This window comes from Haliotis rufescens, unplaced genomic scaffold (genome assembly GCF_023055435.1).
Source record: "Haliotis rufescens isolate VD_foot unplaced genomic scaffold, xgHalRufe1.0.p SCAF_8, whole genome shotgun sequence".
NCBI classification, from domain to species: Eukaryota; Metazoa; Mollusca; class Gastropoda; order Lepetellida; family Haliotidae; genus Haliotis; species Haliotis rufescens.
This window is the reverse complement of record NW_025964372.1, coordinates 11,480,758-11,504,114: the sequence shown is the minus strand read 5'-3', so window position 1 is coordinate 11,504,114 and position 23,357 is coordinate 11,480,758. Positions and strand designations below refer to the sequence as shown.

General features: G+C 38.6%; 1 protein-coding gene across 3 annotated transcripts in view; it reads left to right on the top strand.

Annotated features, from left to right (window-relative positions):
* Nucleotides 1–23,357, top strand: part of LOC124113764 (nonsense-mediated mRNA decay factor SMG7-like) — a 282,423-nt gene that overhangs the window by 19,776 nt on the left and 239,290 nt on the right. For all 3 annotated transcript variants that reach the window (XM_046474276.2, XM_046474277.2, XM_046474275.2), the window contains exon 6: nucleotides 16,008–16,086. In XM_046474276.2, the coding sequence (XP_046330232.2) occupies nucleotides 16,008–16,086 (79 nt within the window). The remainder of the gene's footprint in view (nucleotides 1–16,007; nucleotides 16,087–23,357) is intronic.

Sequence of the window (23,357 nt, the reverse complement as noted above, 5' to 3'; positions counted from 1 at the left end):
TTAGGTAGGGTCGTGCCAAAATAGACTCATTATAGTGTTGGTTAGGTATATCAAGATGCACATATACACATATATCTATCATTTATAGATAACTGTAGCATTATAAATTTGCATCTTAAATTGATATAAATTACCTAACATGATTATATTGTAGCATATGTATGTTGTGTGCGAGATGTAGCTGAAACACTCCTTATTGTTGTAAATTTAAATACTTGCATATTTTCTCTCTTTTGATAGGTATTTTTTCACATTTTTCACTTGATACCATGTGAACCCGACAACAGGTTTGACAGGAATGCAATGTAAAATCATAATGCCAAAAATAGTGGATACACAGAGATATGATGTAGGTGGAGACTAGTAGTAGTATTGCTGGTGCCATGTCGGTTGTGTAACAAGAGAGTTACTGAGGTTTTTAGCTCAATATATAGGACAACAACATTACCAGTATAACCCTATTTTACACCGAGAGGGTGACTCATGATGCCCAAACTAGAGGCGGTGGTCATAAGCAAGACTATATTGTTTTAAAGTTTTGTCCGAGAGGCATATTGTTGAAGAATGTATTGAACGCCATCAGAATGCGGGGTGCTAGTTCTTCTTTATCAGTGTAGATTATGATTAGCAGCTTATTGTGGGTGACATTTGATCATACATTTTAGAAATCGTTTATATTTATTGTTAGATCAATGAACCAGCTATGTTAAACTAAGCGTCTGAAAAATAACCAGTCATGTATGATACGACATGTTAATTATGATGTGTATGTTTCAATGTCGCAATTCCATTCTAATTAATTAAAAATAATATATAATACATATGAACTGTCCGACTTCTGCCTCTCTGCTGTCCAGGCACAGCTGACTGTGTCTGAGTACTACCGAAGCTGTCCTCAAGCTAACAGTATGAAGGTTCAGTGAGTGAGTGAGTGAGTGAGTGAATATTGCTTAACGCCGCATCAGCAATTTTGCAGCTATTCGAGGCGAATCAAGGTTCAGGCTGAGCAGTTTTCTGTTCAAATCTGATAAGTTTCTGTGATGTATTGCCATGATTGTTATGTGTCCAGGTACTGCCTCCCCCACTCTTGATCTATTTCCCGCCGTGTTATTGAAAATAAACTTCTCTGACACACACTTTGACAATGGGTCAACATCGAACAAGTCAGAGCAAAATAAAAACCTGTCAATCAAATCTTTAAATAGATACAAAGTAATAAATAAAATCAACAAAAATATACTCACACGCAAAAGAAACACAAGTCGAGTATGCAGGATACATGTTATTTATTTTCAACAGTAAAGACAAGAAATACTAATAGGGCAAGATTGAAAAATTTTTTGACCGAAGACGGTTTAATGGATTAAAAGGCAGATGACATAATTGTTTTTTTCAAATGTTAAGGGCTTACACAGTTTCGGGTCAATACCCAAAATATCAGTCAATACCTGGTGTGACCACCATTAGCATTGATCACTGCCACACATCTCCTGTACATTGAGTAGATCAGACGATTTGTAAAGGCCCTAGGGATCCTCCTGCACACATCCAGAGCAGCTGTGCATAGTTCATCGGCAGTTGTAGGGACTGGCCGCACATTGTGCAGACGCCTTTGAACCTCATCCCACAAGTGTTTGATGGGGTTCAGATCAGGGCTGAGGGCTGGCCACGGTAGAACACGAATGTTGTGTTTTTGCAGAAAGGCCATGGTAGCTCTGGCAACATGGGGACGAGCGTTGTCCTGCTGGAAAATGTGTTGTTGATGTTGTGCAAAAAATGGAACAACGTGGGGTCTGATCACTTGGTCTATATGTTAATTACCTTTATGGCCCTTTCCACTGTTGGCCCTGGTTAGCCCTTCTCTCACTCAACACACCACTGACAGTTCATGTCAAATCCCCGCCATCTGTAAACACGCTGCTTCCTGTCTACTTTTTCCCATCTCTGCCCCAGCTTCCGCTCACGCATGCGCACACATAGTCAAGTTCAGAGGTCACTTCCAGTACACTCGAATGTAAATATACCACACAATGTGGTTAGGACTGACATGTTATCAATCTCCCACTTCTTTAAAGTTTGTCTTCAAATGTGATATGGCTGGAGTGACAAACTTTGCTGGCTGTGTCAAAATTTCATTTGTTAATATGTAAAGCCTTCCCTCAGACTTTCTCAGTAAAAGTAAAAGAAACATTTCTTAAAACCAGTCTCTGTACAGTATATCCCAAGAACGGTTTCCAGTCTCTGTACAGTATATCCCAAGAACAGTTTCCAGTCTCTGTACAGTCTCTGTACAGTATATCTCAAGAACAGTTTCTTCACATATAACCTCAAATATTTTTGATTTGTATAAAATAGTTTTATGTAAAAGAAGGATGCAGACTGTTCCAACAAACATATTTTGTTTTTTCTTCTTTAAGATCTTCATAAAAACAGGTTAAAAGATGATGCAGTTTATAATAATATCTTCACAGAGTTCCTTCTTCAAGGACCCGTAGTAACTTCATAGGTGAAGCGCCCTCTTTGGTCAGACAGTCTGCCAACTGGTTATTTGTGTCCACCCATGTCACATCTCCTATCTGTCCAGATTCCACTAACTCCTTGATCCCACTTATTTCCATTCTCAGTCTTTTTTCTTTAACAGGTTTAGTGGATTTTAGATCATCATACAGTGATTTAGAGTCAGTGATACAGGTCAATGTCATTCTGTTGTGTTTCTCACCACTCAGTTCTCCAAACAACATTGATAGGTACACTCCTGTATCAATACCATCGGTCATCGCCAAAGTTTCACCAGCCAGCGTGCTTCGCACCACCTGACGAATCTTCTTCGAGTTCCAACATAAAGGTGTCACCTTTCCTGTACTGCCTGTGAGGAAAATCATGTGTCCACCCTGTGTGCCTCCATCTGGCAGGTTTCCTAACGAAGCATCACTGAAAACTACAAGTGAAAGTTCCTTTCCTACATTTTGAAATTTCAGGTTGACATGTTCTGACTTAATCTTCCTAATAATCTTGTTTGCAGTCAAAAGATGTTCAACTTTGGCATCCTTCACACATGCTGCTAGTCGGCAAGCATCAAATATAACATCAGGACGACTCTGTTTAGCTATCCACAGTATTTGTCCTATCTTGGATCTGAGTTCATGCTTCTCAATATCGTTCAGGGGTAAAGATTTCTGAGCGGATCTAGATTTATCAATCTGGACAAAGTTGAGGCTTTCTGCATATTTCTGTTGATGTAAGAAAATGTGTCCGTCCTGGCAAGATAAGGTCATTCCCAAGTATTGAAAAGCTTGGTTTTCTTCTTTTCCAACCTTTAAGTGTGATCTCACAGATTCCATTACATTTGATCTGAATTCTGCAGATCCACCCCAAATAAAGTCGTCAACATGACATGCCAATATTCCAACAGTTTCTTGATCTTGTCCTTCCCAGAAAAATACTGCTGGGTCAACTCTCGATACCTTAGCTCCTAGTTTCAACATGACTGACTTGACTTTCTGATACCAATGTAGTGATGCATCACTTAGTCCATAGACACACTTCTGAAAATGCCAGAGTTTTCCAGGTACGTTTGCTTCTTTCGGAGGTCTAATGTAAACGCCTCTCTTCATCTCTTCACCTTGAAGAAATGCAGTTTTAATTAAGGATTGACTGTGTATTTTTTTCGGTTCATTGAGGTATGAATCGAAAAGCCGATATGCAAACTGTATGAATCCGCGTAGCGGATTCTTACAAAAGTTTGCACATCGGCTTTTCGATTCATACCTCAATGAACCGAAAAAATATATACAGTCAATGCTTATAATTAAATTCGACAACGTAAAACATGTTTTATCTACAATAGTTTAACCCAAAACAGTTGCATATATCAAAACAGACAAAAATGACGACATTGATAAACATTCCAGGTGTAGGAATACATACAGTGGCGTGACATGAATCAGGTAATCGTTTAATTTATGCACATAACTTGACACGCCTACACAGTCAGTAGCCAATCAACGGAGAGTGGGATTTAAACAATGTTCATTTGACCTGTCAATTAAGGCAAGAGGCGAAAAGAACTGCAACAGTCAGACTGTAACGAACCGGAAGAAATATGTCCGAGAGAAGGCGGCAGTTTCAAATAACATGGTCATTTACTGTGTGATTCAAACATTACTTCCCTGATTACGGTAAATCACAGTTGGAGAAATGCTAGTTATAAATGAAACCCGAAGACATGAAAGTTGAACCGGGGCGAGCGAGAAAAAAACAGGCGAGCAAGCCTGCACGTTTGCTGTTTCATTCATTCTCGGCCTTCGGTTTCAAAGGGTAGTTTGGACAATGAATATGCATGAAAGTCGCTAAATGTCCTGTGCATGACGATACACATGAGCAGAAAGGGAATTCCCTCGACTGTAATATTGGGATTCCCCGACATTCCGAAGTAATAAAAGTAGTGCGCCGCGGTGGGCGTGGCTTAATTTTTTACATTCATTGGGAAATGAATGCAATAACACGTGACCAATTCAGCTAATCAGAATGCAGGAATTTCCATGAACACAACGAAAATTTAATTATTATCCATTGAATGAGGTTTCCATTTTTTCTGACAAAATACTGCCAAGATAAGTTTCAGCGATTCTTTAGCACATGTTGGGGAATCTTTTTGAAAGTCCGTATTCTCACCTTCGAATCCTCGGGCAACTAACCTTGCCTTAGGTATTATCTTCTCTGGTGTTTCTTTAAGTGTACAGACCCACCTGGTTGACACACATCTTTGCCCATCATCGACAATTTCTTTGTAAACTCCATTTTCCTTCCAATTATCAAGTTCAGTTAGCTTGGGTTTAGTCCATGCAACATCTTCTGTAATCATGACGTTTTCCTCCATGATTTCACAGGGGATTATCCGCAATTCTTCTACCTTGGACAAATCAACTGACTGACTTATACCTTGCATTTCAGAATTCATGAATTCTAAGTTGTACCAGCTCCTGTTTTTTCCTGTTGCTTTTCCTGCTCTGCTAAGAACTTTTGCACAGACTTGATCTCCAGTGTCTTGATGTGCATATGAAATTGTCTGCCCAGACTTTATTTGTGATAATCGTTCCTGTAGATTGTTCAATTCAGAAACTTTTCCTATCTGTGGTTCTTTTGTTTGTATCTCTAGGTCACTGTCTTCCTCGACACTATCATGTCTTTGCACAGTTTCCTCTTGTTCTACTTGCCTCTCATTATGTTCATTGTTATTTTCAGGAATTTCCTTTTCTACACAACGCCTCATTCTACTTCTATGAACCCTCACCACAATTCCTCCATTTCTCACGAAAACCACGGTACCATCTTGACGTAGACCTTGTCACCGGTCTCAAAATTTCCAGCAACTGGACGAATCTGCTTTCTGAGGGCTCTTCTCAATCTTTCAGAACTTTCAGCTTCTATGAAAGCCTGTCTTGATGCAAACATTGTATTAATATGTTTTCCCACAGTTGCACTTGTTGTGGTGCCCTCGAGCGATGGTGCCTTGTCAGTCAGAACTGATGGTAGATTTGGGTTTCGTCCAAAAACCAACTGGTATGCGCTGTATCCAGAAATGTTACTGAGGCTGTTCTTGGCAATTAATGCCCAACTAAGTGCCGTTTCCCAGTCACAGTTCTTCTCAGATTTCACCTTTCTCATGATATTTGTCAAAGTCTGATTGTGGCGTTCAAGCAATCCTTTGCTCCATGGACTCTCAGCTGCTGTGGTCTTTACTTCAGTGTTAAAATTCTCACACATGTCTCTCACTTCAGCATTGTTGAATTCTCCTCCATTGTCACTTAAGAGTTTTTGTGGTGCTCCATGAATACTTATCCAATGCTGAATAAAGTTCTGAACAAACACTGATGATTGCTTACTTCTAATAATAGCTCCAGCACTAAATCTGGTAAATTCATCAATAATGTGCAAATACCACATGCCCTTTCCAAGTTCGTGTAAGTCAACAGCCACTGTCTCATTAAAATCTGTAGCCTTAGGAAATCCAACTGCTGGCTTAGTTGGTTGCTTCCTATACCTTTCACATGTTTCACATTTCTCAACTATTTCTGTTAGTGTCTTCAAGATGTCGGGATCTTTATTCCCTGCATTTTGAATAAGCCTCTGTAATCTTTCCGCTGTGGCGTGTCCAAACTGCTTGTGAAGCTTCTCCAGCGCTTTCTTTTGATCCTTTTCACCAATATTTTCTTTTATGAAGAGTGCTTCTGAATCTAACTGTTCAACTGTACACTGCTCCATGCCACGATCTGAAGTTTGTTCAGCAGGAAAATCTCTTTGTCCAACTAGATCAATGCAATAATGTCCAGTTGATGTCAGTTCTAAGTTCACTGGTTTATGAAACATGATAGCTGTGTCATTTGGTAAACAAGAATTAATCCAGCTTTCTTCAGTGATGGTTTTCCAAGCAAAAGAGGAATGTCCGTTTCTACAACTTCTATGTTTAAAGTGCACTGAGTGTCACCAATTACTGCTGGTATCATAACATTGGATGATGAGAAAACTTTCACTCCATCTCCAAATCTAAAGCTCTTATTGCTAGGATTTGAAATAATTTCATCCCTTTCCTGACTACTGAGTGTCTGTATGTATTGGTCCAACCATTGCTGTCCACACACTGTACTTGTACAGGCAGTGTCTAATACTGCACATCCCAATGCTTCTGTTAGTAGAATTTTGTTCTCCGTACTTTGCTCCTTTGTAAACAGTGTCAAGTTACATTGCTCTGTCTGTTCTTCTGTTTCTATCATTTTCACTTCCTCATTGTTTCTTGGTTTCTCTTGGTGTGGGCAGTCTTTAGCCCAATGGAAAGTTGACTGACAAATTACACATCGGCTGCGCTTTCCAAACCTGTTAATTGGATTCGTTCCCCTTTCAGGTGTATCATTTCTATTACCACTGTGAGCTGAACTGTATCTGTCACGTGGCTCATTCCTGTACCTTGGACCCGAGTATCTCTGTCCTTGTTGACGTCCTCTATAACCACTCTGGCTATTTCTTGTGTAATATGCTGATTCCTGTTTCACACATATGGCACTGTCAGAATCCTGACTTTTAACATTACCAAATATTCTCTTCAATGCTGATTTCATAGATTCAAAGTTTCTATCGTTAGCTGCTGTCAAAACTAACTGTCTTTCTTTCTGAGTCAATCCTGATGAATCAAGCAACTTGAATGAGAGTACTGAATCTGGCAAAACCATCTGATATTTCTTACACTGGGTATATCGCCGTTCATATTCAATGATAAATTCTGACATTGTCATTTCTTCAGCCTTTGTGAAACTATCAAAATCCCTGTATGCCGTGTATGCTAAGTCAACAGTGTCCCTCTTATAAAGTTCATCAAGTGCTTGGACAAGAATTTTCAAACCCCGTTTGGAATTCAAGTCTTTCACATCAATTGCCATTGCTTTTGCCCTAGCTTGTCCCGTAAGTGATCCCAGTGACACTGCGAGTGCCTGTTTTTCCTCTACAACCTCGGTCATGTGACACCATATTTCAAGTTCGTTTTTCCACGTCTCATATTCCATCTCATTTGTCAAAGTCGGGGGATTCTTGTAACCATGTGCCATATTGCTAGTCCCGTTTTCCCGCAACCACGCTCTGCTACCAATGTTAATTACCTTTATGGCCCTTTCCACTGTTGGCCCTGGTTAGCCCTTCTCTCACTCAACACACCACTGACAGTTCATGTCAAATCCCCGCCATCTGTAAACACGCTGCTTCCTGTCTACTTTTTCCCATCTCTGCCCCAGCTTCCGCTCACGCATGCGCACACATAGTCAAGTTCAGAGGTCACTTCCAGTACACTCGAATGTAAATATACCACACAATGTGGTTAGGACTGACATGTTATCATATATACCGCTGATCAGTGACGCCGTGTCCCCGACCTTGACCAACATTCAGAAAGCACATGGGTCCAAGTCTCGCATTAAGTCCAATCCCTGCCCATATCATGACGCTAGGTCCACCCCATGGATCCCTTTCCACAACGTTTGTGTTAGCGAAACGATCACCTCGACGCCGCCAAATTCTGACCCTTTCGTCAGCATGGGAAACACAAAAGCGACTTTCATCAGAGAGGATGACACGCCTCCACTCACGATGATGCCAATTGTGATGACCCTGTGCCAACTGAAGTCGTGCTTGTCGATGCCTTGGTTGGCGACATCTGAGGTTGTTGGAACGGAGATGTCAGATCACACATTCCCGGCTAATGTGTCGATAATCTGTCGAGCACTTTCACTTGCAGTTAGGAACGGATGTTGCTGGTGTTGACGGGTAATCTGCCGATCTTGTCAAGGTGTGGTGACCCTAGGACGACCGCTCTGAGGAAGGTCATCTATGGTCTGTGTAGCATTGTATCGATACAGGAGAAGGTAAATTGTGGTTATGTTAACGTTGAACCGACGGGCAACATCTTGGACAGACACTCCAGCTTCCAAACGTCTGATAGCCTGATTTCTCTGAATTTGAGTTAGGCGTGGCATTGTTGACCAAGGAGTGGTAGGGCCAAGAATCGGCCACACTTTTATTCCCACTACAGTTCGTGACAGTTCGTGCATTTTCGATTTCGCGAGAAATGGGTGCATGATACCCACATATTCATTGAAATGGTGCGTTTTGGCGATTCATTTTTTATGTTGCGTTTTTACTCGGGCCTTCCAAAATGCAACCAAAAATATTGATAACACCATCAGGCTTCACTACATGCTAAAACTCGTATCAATTAATGGTTCCGTGTTTGTTACCTATTTGCTTAAAACCACTTGCACTTCATTTGCATGTGAGTATATATCTAAATGATCGGGATAATGATGACAGATATTATAACAGTAAAAATAAAAAAACAAATAGGATATAGGATAGGATAATAGGATTTGATGAAATCTTATATTTGCCGAAAATCGTCAAATTGTCGCTTCCTTGGTCCACAATCTGGAAGTTATGAATCTGTTAGCTTATTATTTTATTTTATTTACAACACACTTAATTAAGTTAAATTATTTAAATAATGTGATAAACAAAACTTTCATATGTATAAACAATAGGATTAGACATTTCAAATGGTGTATAACATGTAGTAGCAAAGATGTTTTACAAGCAGATAGGCTGAAATCCCAGACACTGTCAAAGTTGATGACTGTGGCTCAGTGCATACAGGGGGGAAGAGGGTCTAGAAGAGGGACCACACCCTATGGACACAGAACAGCTACAACTGATCAGTGCACAGCTGCTATACGTTGTGAACTGTGCAAATAGTTGCAGTATTTAACTAAGATTCAAAGGCAACGAGTAACCAGAAATTAGTAACTTGAGTGATGTATGTTTGAATTTTCTGATTGATCGTTCATTCCTAGTATAATTTGACTTGAATAAACACAATGACAGTCACTTGACTTGTATTTGAATTATGATTAACCATTAAAACAGTTTAGAAGCCAATCATGTATTTCCTGGCACACCTAAAAATGTGATGGCATACTTAATTTGGCATAACTGTGCCCATCGGCACACTTGAAATAAATTTAATTATGATCCCTGCTTTTACATATTTTTTCACATTTTCACACAATTAATTTTACTAAGGATAGTTATCAATGTTCAATATGATGTCCATATGTAGATAAAGGCCACAAAACTTATGAATCTTTGATAATCTGCTGTTTGAACAATGTTTACCAAAAAAATTGACAAGTTTCTTGTGTAGCAGATTCTTACAAAAGTTTGCACATCGGTTTCTCGATTCATATGTCAATGGACAGAAAAAAATACACAGTCAATTACCAATAATTAAATTCGACAAAGAAAACATGTTTTATCTACAATAGGTTAACCAAAAACAGTTGTATATATCAAAGCAGACAAATATGATGAGATTGATAAACATTCCGGGTGTAGGAATACATACTGTGGCGTGACATTAATCAGGTGATTGTTTAATTTATGCACATAACTTGACACGCCTACCAAGTCAATAGCCAATCAACGGAGAGTATGATAAAAACAAAGTTCACAGGACCTGTCAATCAAGGCAAGAGGCGAGAAGAACTCCAACAGTCAGACTGTAACGAACCGGAACAAATATGTTCGGGAGAAGGCGGCTGTTTCAAATGACACTGTCAGTTACCGCCAAATTCGAACATTAGTTCCCTGAGAACGGGAAGAGACAGTTGGAAAAATGCTAGTTAGAAATGAAACCCGAAGATATGAGAAGTTGTGGAACCGAGGCAAGCGGGAAAAAACAGGCAAGCGAGCCTGCACGTTTGCTGTTTCATTCCTTCTCGGCCTTCGGTCTCAAAGAGTTGTTTGGACAATGAATATGCATGAATTTCGCTTAATGTCCTGTGCATGATTGATGATACATGTAGGCAGAAAGCGATTTCCTTCTACTGTAATATTGGGATTCCCAGACATTCCGTAGTAAGAAAAGTAGTCCACCTCGGTGGGCGTGGCTTAATATTTTACATTCATTGGGAAATGAATGCAATAACACGAGACCAATTCAGCTAATCAGAATGCAGGAATAATAATGAACACAACGGAAATTGAATTATTTTATATTAAAACTAAAACTGAATATATTACATTAACAAAATGGATAATATTTTTTGTTAAATATATATGCACACATTTTTGAAGAATTGTTTTTGTCTCGGAATGTTTTTTTTTATGTCGTTTAATAGACAGAACAGTAATGTCTAACCATTAGCCAGGTGTGTGTTAGTAATACAATTTATGAATTATTCCCCTCTTTTTGTTTGACATAATCAGTGGGCTCACAGGATATAAAACCGTTTACTTTATTTCTCCAAGAATTGTAAAAGGTAGGAAAAATATAAACCGTGCCATGTACCCCGTTGGTCTTATACGATTATCCTGATAAATTTATACCAAAGGAGCTTTAATCAGCTCATGTAATTCCGAGTTCGATTCCCGACATGGGTACAATGTGTGAAGCCCATTTATGGTGTCCCTCGCCGTGATATTGCTGGAATATTGCTAAAAGCGGCATAAAATCAAACTCACTCACTGAAATGAGATGAAGAGAAAAATTCACATTGTAATGAACAAATACATGTCCCATATAGGAAATATTTTGTTTTGAAGTACTCTTTTCAGTATTTGATTACGTAAAATCGATGTCAAACAGGTGCGTGTCATGTCCAATTTAGATATGCGGTAACACTATCTAATTGTTTATCTATTGAAGACATTATTTACATTGTGAAAGCAGTCATTTTGTGTTGTGTTTAAAATGCATCAAATTCCGTTTTATAGATCAAAATTTGCAATGCTCTGAACGAAACTTAGGTGAAATATATATTAATCAAAATACCAATGTCGTCTTTCTCTTACATCATCAAAGAAGTAAAACCAGCCTTCATGTCAAATAAGATGGTGTCAAATCTATTAGTAATTCATTACATTTGATGAAAAGGCGGCTAGTGCTAATGGTTCAACACAATCAGGAGAATGTTGGAATATAAGGCCTAATTTATGTTAGACAAGGCCATCCATTTCGCAATTACCACCTTATTTATGAAGTACGATTTCCTCATTTCTTATATTTGTTTTATACCTAACGTATACAGTTTCAATGTTGATATTTGTGTTGTAATAGTTCCTCGTGAACAAAACACCACAAAAATATTTTGTTCTTATCAAATGACCTGAGTTAAAATGAACTAGTGCTAAGCATAGCAGAGTTATGACCCATTTTCTTTGTATGTGTGTAACCTCTCTCTCGTTTTTTGATGTAATAGAAAAAAAATGTTTTCATCATTGAAGACAAGCTATTTTTTGTATCAAATGTATAATGTTATACATGAGCATACAAATCCATTTGATATACATTTTTGTTGTTTAGTTATTTGGCAGTATTTTGTTCGCTCATTAAAGCTGCTAAATAAATAAAACAGTACTTTTGTCAGTGTGAGATAAGATGCAGAGAAATTTGCTGCTTTTCGACACAGAACAAAATCTAGAACAACACTTGGCAGTGTCTTTTCTTCAAACTGGTTTGATATTTGCAGTTAAATTTACACCATCAGATAGGAAATTTAATAGTCTACATCACTGCATAATTTATAGTCCAATGTAGATGCAGTGCCTTTCGAGCGCTATTCTCGCACAACCTTCACTTTTCAGATCTTATGTGCGTCAGAAAAATAACTTAGCATCCAGTGGGTTAAAGGAAATAAAATCTCCCAAAGTGAACTACAGTGCCTCTGTTGATGAACCTTCCAGTTTGTTGATTTGATCTTGAATGATAGCAGATGTTCTGCGCCGGAGTCTTACCTCTTTTCCTTCTTTTTACCAAGTCTCTTTCCCTGAAACATTTTGGTGGTTAATCCAGGATGAAATTGCAGACGGATGAAAACCTCTTCTGTTACAGCAACTCCATCTATGAGACCATTTGTAATGTTGCTTAGCTACTTCAAATATTTAGAGTATGTGTATTACTTTGCATAATTGAGCCCCCAAAGTCAGTTTTCTCATCATTTTACATTGCTTTGCTTCGTTCTGTGTGAACTATCTTTTGGGGTGTCAAATTTGACATCTATCAACCAACTCCATCAAGCCAGTCTGTGAGAGTCGGGTTACATAAGTAAAGAGGTTGTATTTATGCTATTGTTTCTTGTGAGTTGGCAGTTATCCCAGAGAAAAACTTACAATATAAACTTCTGGTATTGGAGACGTCATATGTTAAGACTCTTCAAATTTGATAGCTAGCTAAAACAAGGCATGTGAAGATTCCATTGTTATGATAGATTGAGAGAAAATCAAATTTGAAGAAGTGTCACAGGTAAATATGAGTGTATGTGGCGTGCCATGGTGGATATTGTAACCGGAGTGGTTTAGGTGAATGAATCACTAAATGCTTGATGACAGTTGTTTAATATGCACAATACCTATACATACAAATAAATCATTACATTATAACTTATTAACAAATATTAGAATCTTATATATGATCATATACATTGTTATGATCCATTGTAATTAGTTTTATCTTACTTTACTCTAAATATTACAGGGGATTTATCATATAATAAATTGACAAACATAGCTTATCAATAATGGGAGAATGATGATAAATGCATTAATACTGTTATAACCTAGCCCTCAGACTAGTGAGAATACCAGAGGCGTTCGGGAGAGACTTTTATTCAGCCAGCCACATGGCCGGTCAACATGTCATAGCCGAGTGACGGCACGTGCGGACTACCTTCACAGGCACGTGAGGTATTCATACGCGTTACTCTCACAGTACATAGTTCTAGGGTACATCGGGTAATATAATACTTATCAGGATATAACAGTCCTCCCTCTTTGGATGGAAACAGTACTAAACCAAACATATCTACATTAAAGGTGCCAAGGTGCTTCTCAACATTTGTACACAAAGAAAGCCATCTACAAAAATCAATCTCTAGATTTAGTAGGTATCTGCCATAAGAGAAATATGTCAACTTCTACTGTTACCATACCCCAAAATAACATCGAGTTCACATCAATCTCATTAACCAGTTACTTCCTAACAAAGTCCTCAAGATATCTTGGTTCACGTCGAGTCCTCTTAGAAGATCTAGACAGAACGGGAGATTTAACATTGCTATTGTATGTTGATAGTACAATCTCTGAAGCAGGATCTTGTATCGTCTCTGACACGTGATCCTTCTCTGGATAGTCATTGATAACAGGTATCTTGACATCGCACGTCTCTGGTAGAGCAGATTCTACCTGTTGATCTGAATGAGAGTCAGTATTGTCTCCGGGTAATTGGGTTTCTCGAGTACGCACATGATCCTGATGGCGCCTCACATTTCTACCATCAGACAGTTCTACCTCAAACGATACTGGACCTGTCCTGTTCGACACTGTACAAGGTAACCATTTCAGTCCATTTCCAAAGTTCTTAACATACACCGTGTCATGTTCCTTCATACTTCTGTCCTTCTGTCCTGTTGAATCTTCTGTCTCCGTTGACTCTTCTTTACTGTCTGCTGTACAGAAGGATGAGTCAAGTCTAGATGTGTTCGTAGTCTCCAGTTCATCAGAAGTTCGGCTGGTGTTTGTCCAGTAGTTGTCTGGGGTGTTGTTCTATATCGGAACAAGAATCTGTCGAGACGAGTCTGAATATCCGGACCTTGTATCTTCTTCATCCCCTCCTTGAATGTACTCACTGACCTTTCAGCGAGACCGTTGGAGCTGTCTGCACATGGTGAATACCATTCTTATCCATGAATGCTTTGAATTCCTCACTAGTGAAACAGGTACCGTTGTCACTCACTAACATCTCGGGTAATCCATGAGTTGTGAACACTCTACGAAGAACTGCCACTGTAGCTGAAGATGTAGCTGAGCGCACAACAACAACATCTATCCATTTACTATATGCATCCACAATCACCAAGAACATTTGACCAAGGAATGGTCCTGCATAATCAATATGCACACGAGACCATGGTCGCTCAGGCCACTCCCACAGGTGTAGGGGTGCCTTAGCTGGTATCTGCTGCATTTGCTGAACCACCTCACACTTTTTCACTGTTGACTCCAGAAATGAATCTATGCTAGGCCACCACACATAGCTACGAGCAAGTGCCTTCATCCTACTGATTCCTCAAGAAGTTCACGAATAATCCTATCCCGACCTGGCGGGGGAATCACCACACGGCTACCCCACAACACACAGCCATCCTGTACTGTCAGCTCATCACGGCGACAGTAGTATGCCTTCATTTCTGGGTTTTCACAGAAATTAGGCCATCATCACTGCACATATCTCAACACTTTTGACAACACAGGATCCTGGGGCGTCCATGAACGAATATGTTTGGATGTCACAGCTAGGTGTAGTATCCATCAGTTCCAGAAGCATGATGTATTCCGGTGTTTCTTGAATACTTGGTTTTTCTTTCGCAGGAAGTCGGCTCAGACAATCCGCATTGGTGATCTGTGATCCTGGTTTGTACTACACATTGTAGTACAGGAACTTGGTCTCATCCTCGTCGCCAATTGTTATAACCTAGCCCTCAAACTAGAGAGAATAACATACCATTTCAGTACATATCACCATAGATACATACAAAATATAAATGTCCTCACCAGGTGTATGGCACTGTGCCCTATGATGTCACAACATCAGACATCATTTGCTTTACAGGGACACACCTGAACATAAATATATATATATAACATAATTACAGTGTAACATATTACATCAATATGTTTGCATCCTTAGGTATATACAATAACCCTAAAATATATATTCTAATCACTCACCTCATCATACAGACATACATTCATACATGTGCAGTTAGGTGCAGAACTTTTATTTACAGGGAAATAGCTCCAGTCTATCAATAAATGTACTCATTATGCTTAGTTACACAATAAGTTAAGTAATATCAACATGAAAATGCTAGTTAAGATTATCTATTATAAACATACTTACATACTTAAAGTATTTAAGCAAATTTAGCCTAACTACTTTTATCTGAATACGATGACTGATATGATATATATATTTATCACACCTAACAATATAAGTACTATTAAAAGAAGTTAAGAAACCATACATATGCACCTTAACAAACCCTTCAAAGCACTAGATAAGAACACATAAATATACAGTTCAAACAAACTAACCTGTGACAGTTGATTGAATTATTTCAGCGATGAACTGAGAACTTGTCTCCATACATAGTCAAATACAAGTGTAAATTCAAACTGACCAGTCCCATAATGCACCCTGTCACTGAAAGTAAGGGGCTGGGGCTAGACAATAGAGACCAGAGAAACAATAGAGAAGGCAAGCGCAAGGGTGACTGTGCTATTGTATTAGTGAAGCAGGTTAGATTAGAGGGTAGACTCAAACTTAGGTATTAAAATAAGAGGTGATCTTAAAATACACTTGATGATATGTACATAATTACATACTACTACATGTTGTTTATGTTTGTTTACAGTTTCTACAACAGATATGTACAACCTTCAAGCTGGACTTACCGTTCAGGCGCAAATCATCTGCTTTTGGTGTAATGAAAGGTAAAATATCAAATAGCTATATGTGTTAAAATTAGGTCGTACTAGCTCGTATTTTTTCTATCATGGAAGTTGTCAAATATGGCATTGAGGATGCTTTATTCTGAGTAGTATAGGTAATGGGGGTTCTGCCGCAACTCCACTGGAGCTGGATTTATATACCTATGCTGCTACTACAGGGGAAATTTTTATGTGTAAACGCTGATGCGATTCAACGATAGTCATTAGATTAAGTTAAATTGGGTCTAGCTCACCAATACCTGGGGCCAATCATTGCTTTAGATGAGCCTAAATGGTAATAAAAATATTCTTTATTATTTTTATCAATAAAGCGATATTCAACATTTTTATTAAGTTCTTCGTTCATTTTACTAGGAGACCAGACTATATAATTACACTCTTCTTGTAAATTGATAAGAAACAATTGATAACCGTATTTGGTTGGTTTGACATCACTGATATAATTCTCTCCATTTAATAGCTTTTTCGATTGTTGTGTTGTAATTCTCCATTATTATATATATTTATGTAAGCATTTGTCTAAATGTGATCTAACGATAGTAAGCAATCTATTTTTAATCTCCAACCAGTTCTTTGGTTTTGGCACGGAATAATTGACGCGCTTGTTGCCTCCCCTGTTCTATGAACTTTTTTTTCTCGTCTTCGCTAATACCATTGGTCTTACGAGATTTTGATCGAATATCCTGCTTCATTGCGTTGTTTTTGGTGAGTTCTGACAACACTAAACGAAACTCATCCTCGGATATCTTACAATAGACCATTGCTGTCGAAATATGATCCTCAATGCTGTTCAACTTTGCTTCGGCGAGTATCCGAATACTATCGTGTTTTAATGCTTTCTTTTGTAACCTACGAGAAATGAATTTTATCGCTATTCCTGCCAGTCCCGAGACTCCAGCGGATATTTCCATGCCGAGCACGATAGGCGCGGCGATTATAGTTGATAGTAAACCGACACAAGCTACGCCGAGTCCCATGCCAGCTGTTACAAGCGCGGTGTCAACTCCGTCCAGAGCATTCACGGCTCTGCGATACTTTTTATACAATCCAAGTCTCAACTCCCTATCCTCTACTCGATGTTTTATTTCGCTTATTTGATGTAATCGAAATCCATCAACAGTATCCATCTCTTCAAATGCCTCATCGAGCGCCGGATATAAACTCTGGTGTATATTATGATCATATAATAGTCTTTAATTGGTCTTGCTTAAATGTTTTGAGAGTATACATCAACCTTATCAAATGTATATTATACGGCAAGAATATCTTAGTAAGAGAAATACTACCACTTTTAATAATTTGGACCCCCTCGAGGGTTGCAACGGCGATGCTCTGATATGAATAATACTGCAACGTTGACGCTCGTGTTTCTTGAGCCATTTAATCGATAGACCTGGTAATATTTCGAAGGCATCTACCGGTACATCTCCGAACAAGACTTCAATAATAAGCGTAGAAAGATTAGGTATTGCACTCAAGTTAACTTTAATTTCATTGAATTCAGTAACCAAATTTAAACTAACATTTTGGATTGCCGGACAACTATATAACATATGACCTGGGTTTTCTGGCAGGGGAGAGACTAACACACTTTTTCGTTTTGATGGGATATAAGCCGCGAGTACGATGCCACTATTTATTATCTTAGTTAAATTATGTGCCTCACCCATCATCACATACGGTGGGGTAATGACGATATTCAATAGCCACTCGATGTTTGCTTCGACCATAGTCCATTTATATTGGTCCACAGCGGGTAATACGTTACATCACAGATAGTGACTTCGAGCTGACCATCCGAGTTATCGATAGTACGAAGCAGTTGAATAGACTGACCATTTGTTATTCCCGGGAGTGTAACATACATATTAAATATACAATGATACTATATCATAACTTAAATATGGAATCGGAAAGCGCAATTGTATTACATTGTCTGAGCGTTCCAGGGCCTGATGAATCAACCATTATTTATAATATGGAGTGTTACACTTAAGTATCCTATATGTACAGGTTGGTGTTTTACATCTAATACAGAAATTTTAAGGTCTGAAATAATACCCCGCTTTAATTTTTTATATTGTAATGTTGAGAAAGATTCCGTTCTACCGCTATTATATTTTTCATTTTTCACTGTAATAGATCTGAGCAGAGTTGAAGGACTTTCTAGTTGAATATTATCCGTCGTGCTTATTTGATCAAGATGGATGCACAACTCTTTATAGGGAACTAAGTCGGGTAATATATATACATTCACTGTTTTGTTGCGTGGTAATCTTACTGTCTACCCAAATCCAAGTGTAATTGCTAAGTTCTCGTCAATAAGTATATCTGTTTCTCCAGTGTATATTTTCACTGTCCCATTCGACTCATTTTGTGTGATACTAATTCCTTTCGGCTTAAAAATTTCATCATTGAATGAGCATACGCTGTAATACCCATCAGGTATAATAATGGATTTGTCAATACCATTGTTTTCACCTACTATAAACATCTTATTATTTCTTTTCGCAGCATCTACATTGGTCCACTGCGGGTAATACATTACATCGCATAGAGCTACTTCGAGCTGACCATCCAAGTTATCGATAGTATGCAGCAGTTCAATAGACTGACCATTTGTTATTCCCGGGAGTGTAACATATATATTAAATATACAATGATACTATATCATAACTTAAATATGAAATCGAGATGCATTACTAATCAATCGATTATAGTAACTGCCTCTGGTGCTGAATTTATCGTTAAATTCCCCGATATCTTTGAAAAGTACAGGGTCACGGCAACTAGCGATAAAATGGTGCACGATTGGTTTCACAATCCGATGCAATTTTGGCAGAATCAGTTAAACTTTGCCATATGGTGTGCCACAACGGAATGTGGCGTATCTCTTTATTCCCCAGGATTTGAACTAAATAAGTCTGTTATATCATTTCACGTGTACTATCAGATTAGACGCATACTTAAAGAAATTAGTGCTCCATTAGCGCAAGATCAAGCGTGGAATTCCACAAATAATCCGTACAATAGGTGGGCATTCGAACGTATTTGTCAGGAATTTAATATTGCTACGAGTAAATATTGGTGTATTAAAGGAATTAACCATGGTCTAGGTGTTCCATACAGTGGACAAAGAACTGTTAAAGAAGAAAGTGATGATTTAGTTAAAAAAACTCATCAACCATTCAATCCATTTAAGTTGTTACAGAAAAACAATCTTTTTGTAAGAATGCATAATCTTTATCATGGCTGGGAACTTTCGAGTAACGATTGGAGAGGTTCTCTTATGAGTTTTAAGGGTGGTTTGGCTTTGTTGTTACAAAATTTATACAAATGAACGATACCGCAAACGCTTGGAATGAATTTCTTAATGATAAAACGGAAAATAATTTTACTAACCCAGGATTTGTAAGATTTAATGAATCGATAAGAACTTATGTATGGGCAATTCTCGGTGCACAATCGCAAACACAAACGTCCATTATCAGTTCTGTGACGGCGCTCGATGCGCAAAAACAGTTTCTCCAAAATGTAGAGGACGCCATTAATTCACCAGTTGACATACCATCGTCTATAAAGCGTTTTCAAGATGTATTACAGTATGCTCAATCCAAAGTGGACTTCGTTTATGCGCCGGGTTTATACATGTCTCCGAGTAATATCGAACTTAAGATCGGTCAAGTGATAGGTTATAATAATAAAATTGTTATTGCTACCGATCAACAAAAAACAGGTATTAATTCAGATATTAACGTCGAATTAATAACGCAAACAATCACAGGCAAAAAGGGAATAGTCAAGCTGCAAACACCACATGTTTCACAAACATCTACTGACGCACAACCACAAGTGCCACCACATATTGCGGCTAAAAATCAACAACATATCGATGAAAAAACAGCGCTTGTAGTAGGTGGAGTCGCGGCTGGTTTACTCATGATTTGGTTTACTCATGATTTGGTTAAATAGTTCTTAGCGGATACGTACAACAGCCCTGCAATTGCTACGATCAGTGCCCACAAGTTTTGACTAAGCCAAGTGGTGGTCTTAGCTAATAAATTCAAGAGCCAGGAAACAATATTCCCTATTATACCAGGAAGTGCGGCCGCGGCTTTCCCAGTGCTGAACCTAATGCTTTTAAATGCTTTTTTATCCACTCTTTTATACCATCCGACGTAGGTGGTGATCCGCCACCACCTGTACCACCGGTTAACGCGAGAGTCAAAGTCGATATAATAAATCCAAACGCGGTTAAAATACTGGCAATTGTTATTCCCTGTTCTCTGAACAATGTTTTAATTTTATCGGCCAGTGTAGTGTCATCGTTGAGGACTCGATCGATAGTTTCTCGAATTTGACTGATTTGCGAACGAAGTGCCTCTCTATTAGTGGAAGCTGCTTCGAGGCGGGCCGATCTTTCGTCTTCTAAGTTACGCAATCTTTCCACTACGCGGCGTCTACTGAACTCATCGCCCGCCTGTTCAAGTTTTGTTTTCTCGTAAACTATATGCTTGTCGATTTCGGATATCTTGGCCATATCATGGTGAGTTCTCCCTGCATTGTTCGCATTGCCTTGTCAAGACCTTGTTATTCCCTAATACTGAACTCCGAATATGGTGATACACTGACCGTGGAATTATCGTAGTAGGTACCCAAGATTTCTTCGAGTCCGTCCGAGGGCACCTTCGAGGAAGCTTCCAAATCATCTGTGTTAACGAGTTCAGTACGCACAGTCCGAAGAGCCTTAGAAGTCTTCGCGGAAAGTCGTGAGTAGTCTACAAAACCTAATTTTTCACGAACAGTGCTGATACCGTGTTTAGTGGCTATCATAGACAAGGCTAGGGGCTTACGAGTACGAGAATGCATAAGGTCAATATCCGGAGAGCCACGCAGTCGCAATATTCCTTTACTATCTATCGTAAACTTTGAATACTCACGACCAATAGGACTGTCATCTTTAAAGGTATCGTAATAATCATCAACGGTTGATTGTAAAAGTTCATCATTTACGGTTGGGTTCAAAAGTTCATCGTTAACATTCGTAAAGCTGGTTTCATCAGTACCCTCTTCGATTGGATTCGGGTTATCTAAATAATCTAGATCAAAATCAGTCATTTTGATATTAAACATATGGTTATATTATTTCAATATAACAATGTCTTCGCAAAACGGACGCAAGTTAAACCCACAACGTAGACTTCGAGATCCATTAGGGGTCAAAGCAATTCGTCAGTCTGTAACTATAACTAATAACCCTAGTACCATCGATCAGAATCAAACGCTTCTGGTTCTGATTGCGGAACAACGAGTGAATGAGGAACCACCATATGTGAATGAGAAAATACTAAAAGCTAGAGTGACAAAGAATCCTTTAAAAATAGCCGCAGGAAGAAAGGGAGTACTCGCGAGGAAAGCGAAATTAATAAATAATTCAAATATTAATCCGATTAAAACATGGGCACTAGTAGGAGTTGCTGGTATAGCGGCTGTATGGTTCTTTTATAAGACCGGAGAAGAGAAAACGTCACCCCCAATGCAACAACAAGTTCAATTAGAGGTTAGCCCGCATATAATGCTATAATAAGCATGACTACTCCAGTTACAGACGGTAAAATGTTGGTAAACGCAACGTATCATTCAGCGGTGGTCACCGGCTTGGCCATTGGCTATGCCCGTATAGCTAAAATGATAACTAAAGCCACACCTCCAAAGCTAGATTTTAATGGATATGATATCGGAATGATGGTTCCGGATATTGGATTATCTATGGCAACGAAGGATATACTCATCAAAAAAGCGCTTAACCCGGAAGACATAATGAAGTAATTAATTAAACATTTGAATATTTTATATTATTAAACATATGGCAACAATTGCGATGATGGTCGGTGGAGCTATTGTTAATGCTCTAGGTTTTTCGGGGAGTAATTTTTTATTTTCTAGTATGAGGGAATCAAACGCTAAAGAAGTTGAAGAGGAACGTAAACGACATAACAATGCTTTAGAACAACTCGAAGCAGCTCAGTCACAATATACGCGGCAGAGAATGAAGAGATTAGATTTTATTCATGAAGAAATGCGTAAGGAAGGACATTCAGTTCAAACGTTTAAGGATGTCGAATCTGCCATGCACGAATACTTCCTCGTTTACGGGAAAAAACTTGACCCAATACCGAGACCAACAATGAGTCAGTTTTATACACCGTCAGAGGCTCAGAAAAACCGCGAGGTGGCATTTGTGATAATGGGGTTATCTGCTGTATTGATTTTCAGCTATACCATGACCACGCATAAACCATGACCTAGTTAGGGGAGTCAGAGTGACAGCTAATCTATAAATAGTGTTGGCTGACTGCCTAATCAATATCTCACCAGTGTAGATGTGATTTGCATTTAGACAAATGATATGATAGATGTATAAACCATGAATCATTGCAGATTTACACTCATGGGTAAAAAAATCTCTATGTAACCGACGCTGTGTTGATATTTACTGCGGCATACACAATTATTACATCAGGCGCGGAAACATAAACTATACGTGTTCTGTATGCGGGATAGGGGTCAAAGGTCGTTATTGTTTATGTAAGGAACACGGTGCTGATAGGGTCAGGAACCAGATTATTTATGCTAGGAAGAGAGATTACATCAATGAGAGGAATAGGTTGGGGAGAATATGTATTTAGATATATGAAAAACAACCAATTAGACATTTGTCTCATTTTGCATATACCATGGTCACAATGGTTTTTGTCAAAGAATTGAAGGCTATGGGAAAGCAAAGTGGTCTACGTGGATATTCTCGAATGAGAAAAGCTGAATTGATTACCCTACTCAGTTTGGAATACAACAAACCCCAGACTGTTAGAGAACTCAAAGCTCAAGCGAGAAACAGTGGGCTGAGAGGTTATTCTCGAATGAGAAGAGCTGAATTGATCGCTTTACTAGATAATAATGATGTTGAACATAATGATAATGATGTTGAGAATAAACAACAAGAATTAATATTTATACGCACATCCGCTGGCGTTGGTAAATATCTAAGAGGTTGGAAGATGGATATTAATTCCAACATGGATGTTAACGATATTAAGCCCAATATACCGAATATACCGAACCATATTTCCATAGCAATCAAGAAGTTATAACCGAATCCGATACTATAAACGCATCATTAGATACATCAATTCAGAGAATACAGAAAACTTTAGAACGCTGGACTAATAGAGGTTCGGGTTGGGGTGTGGATA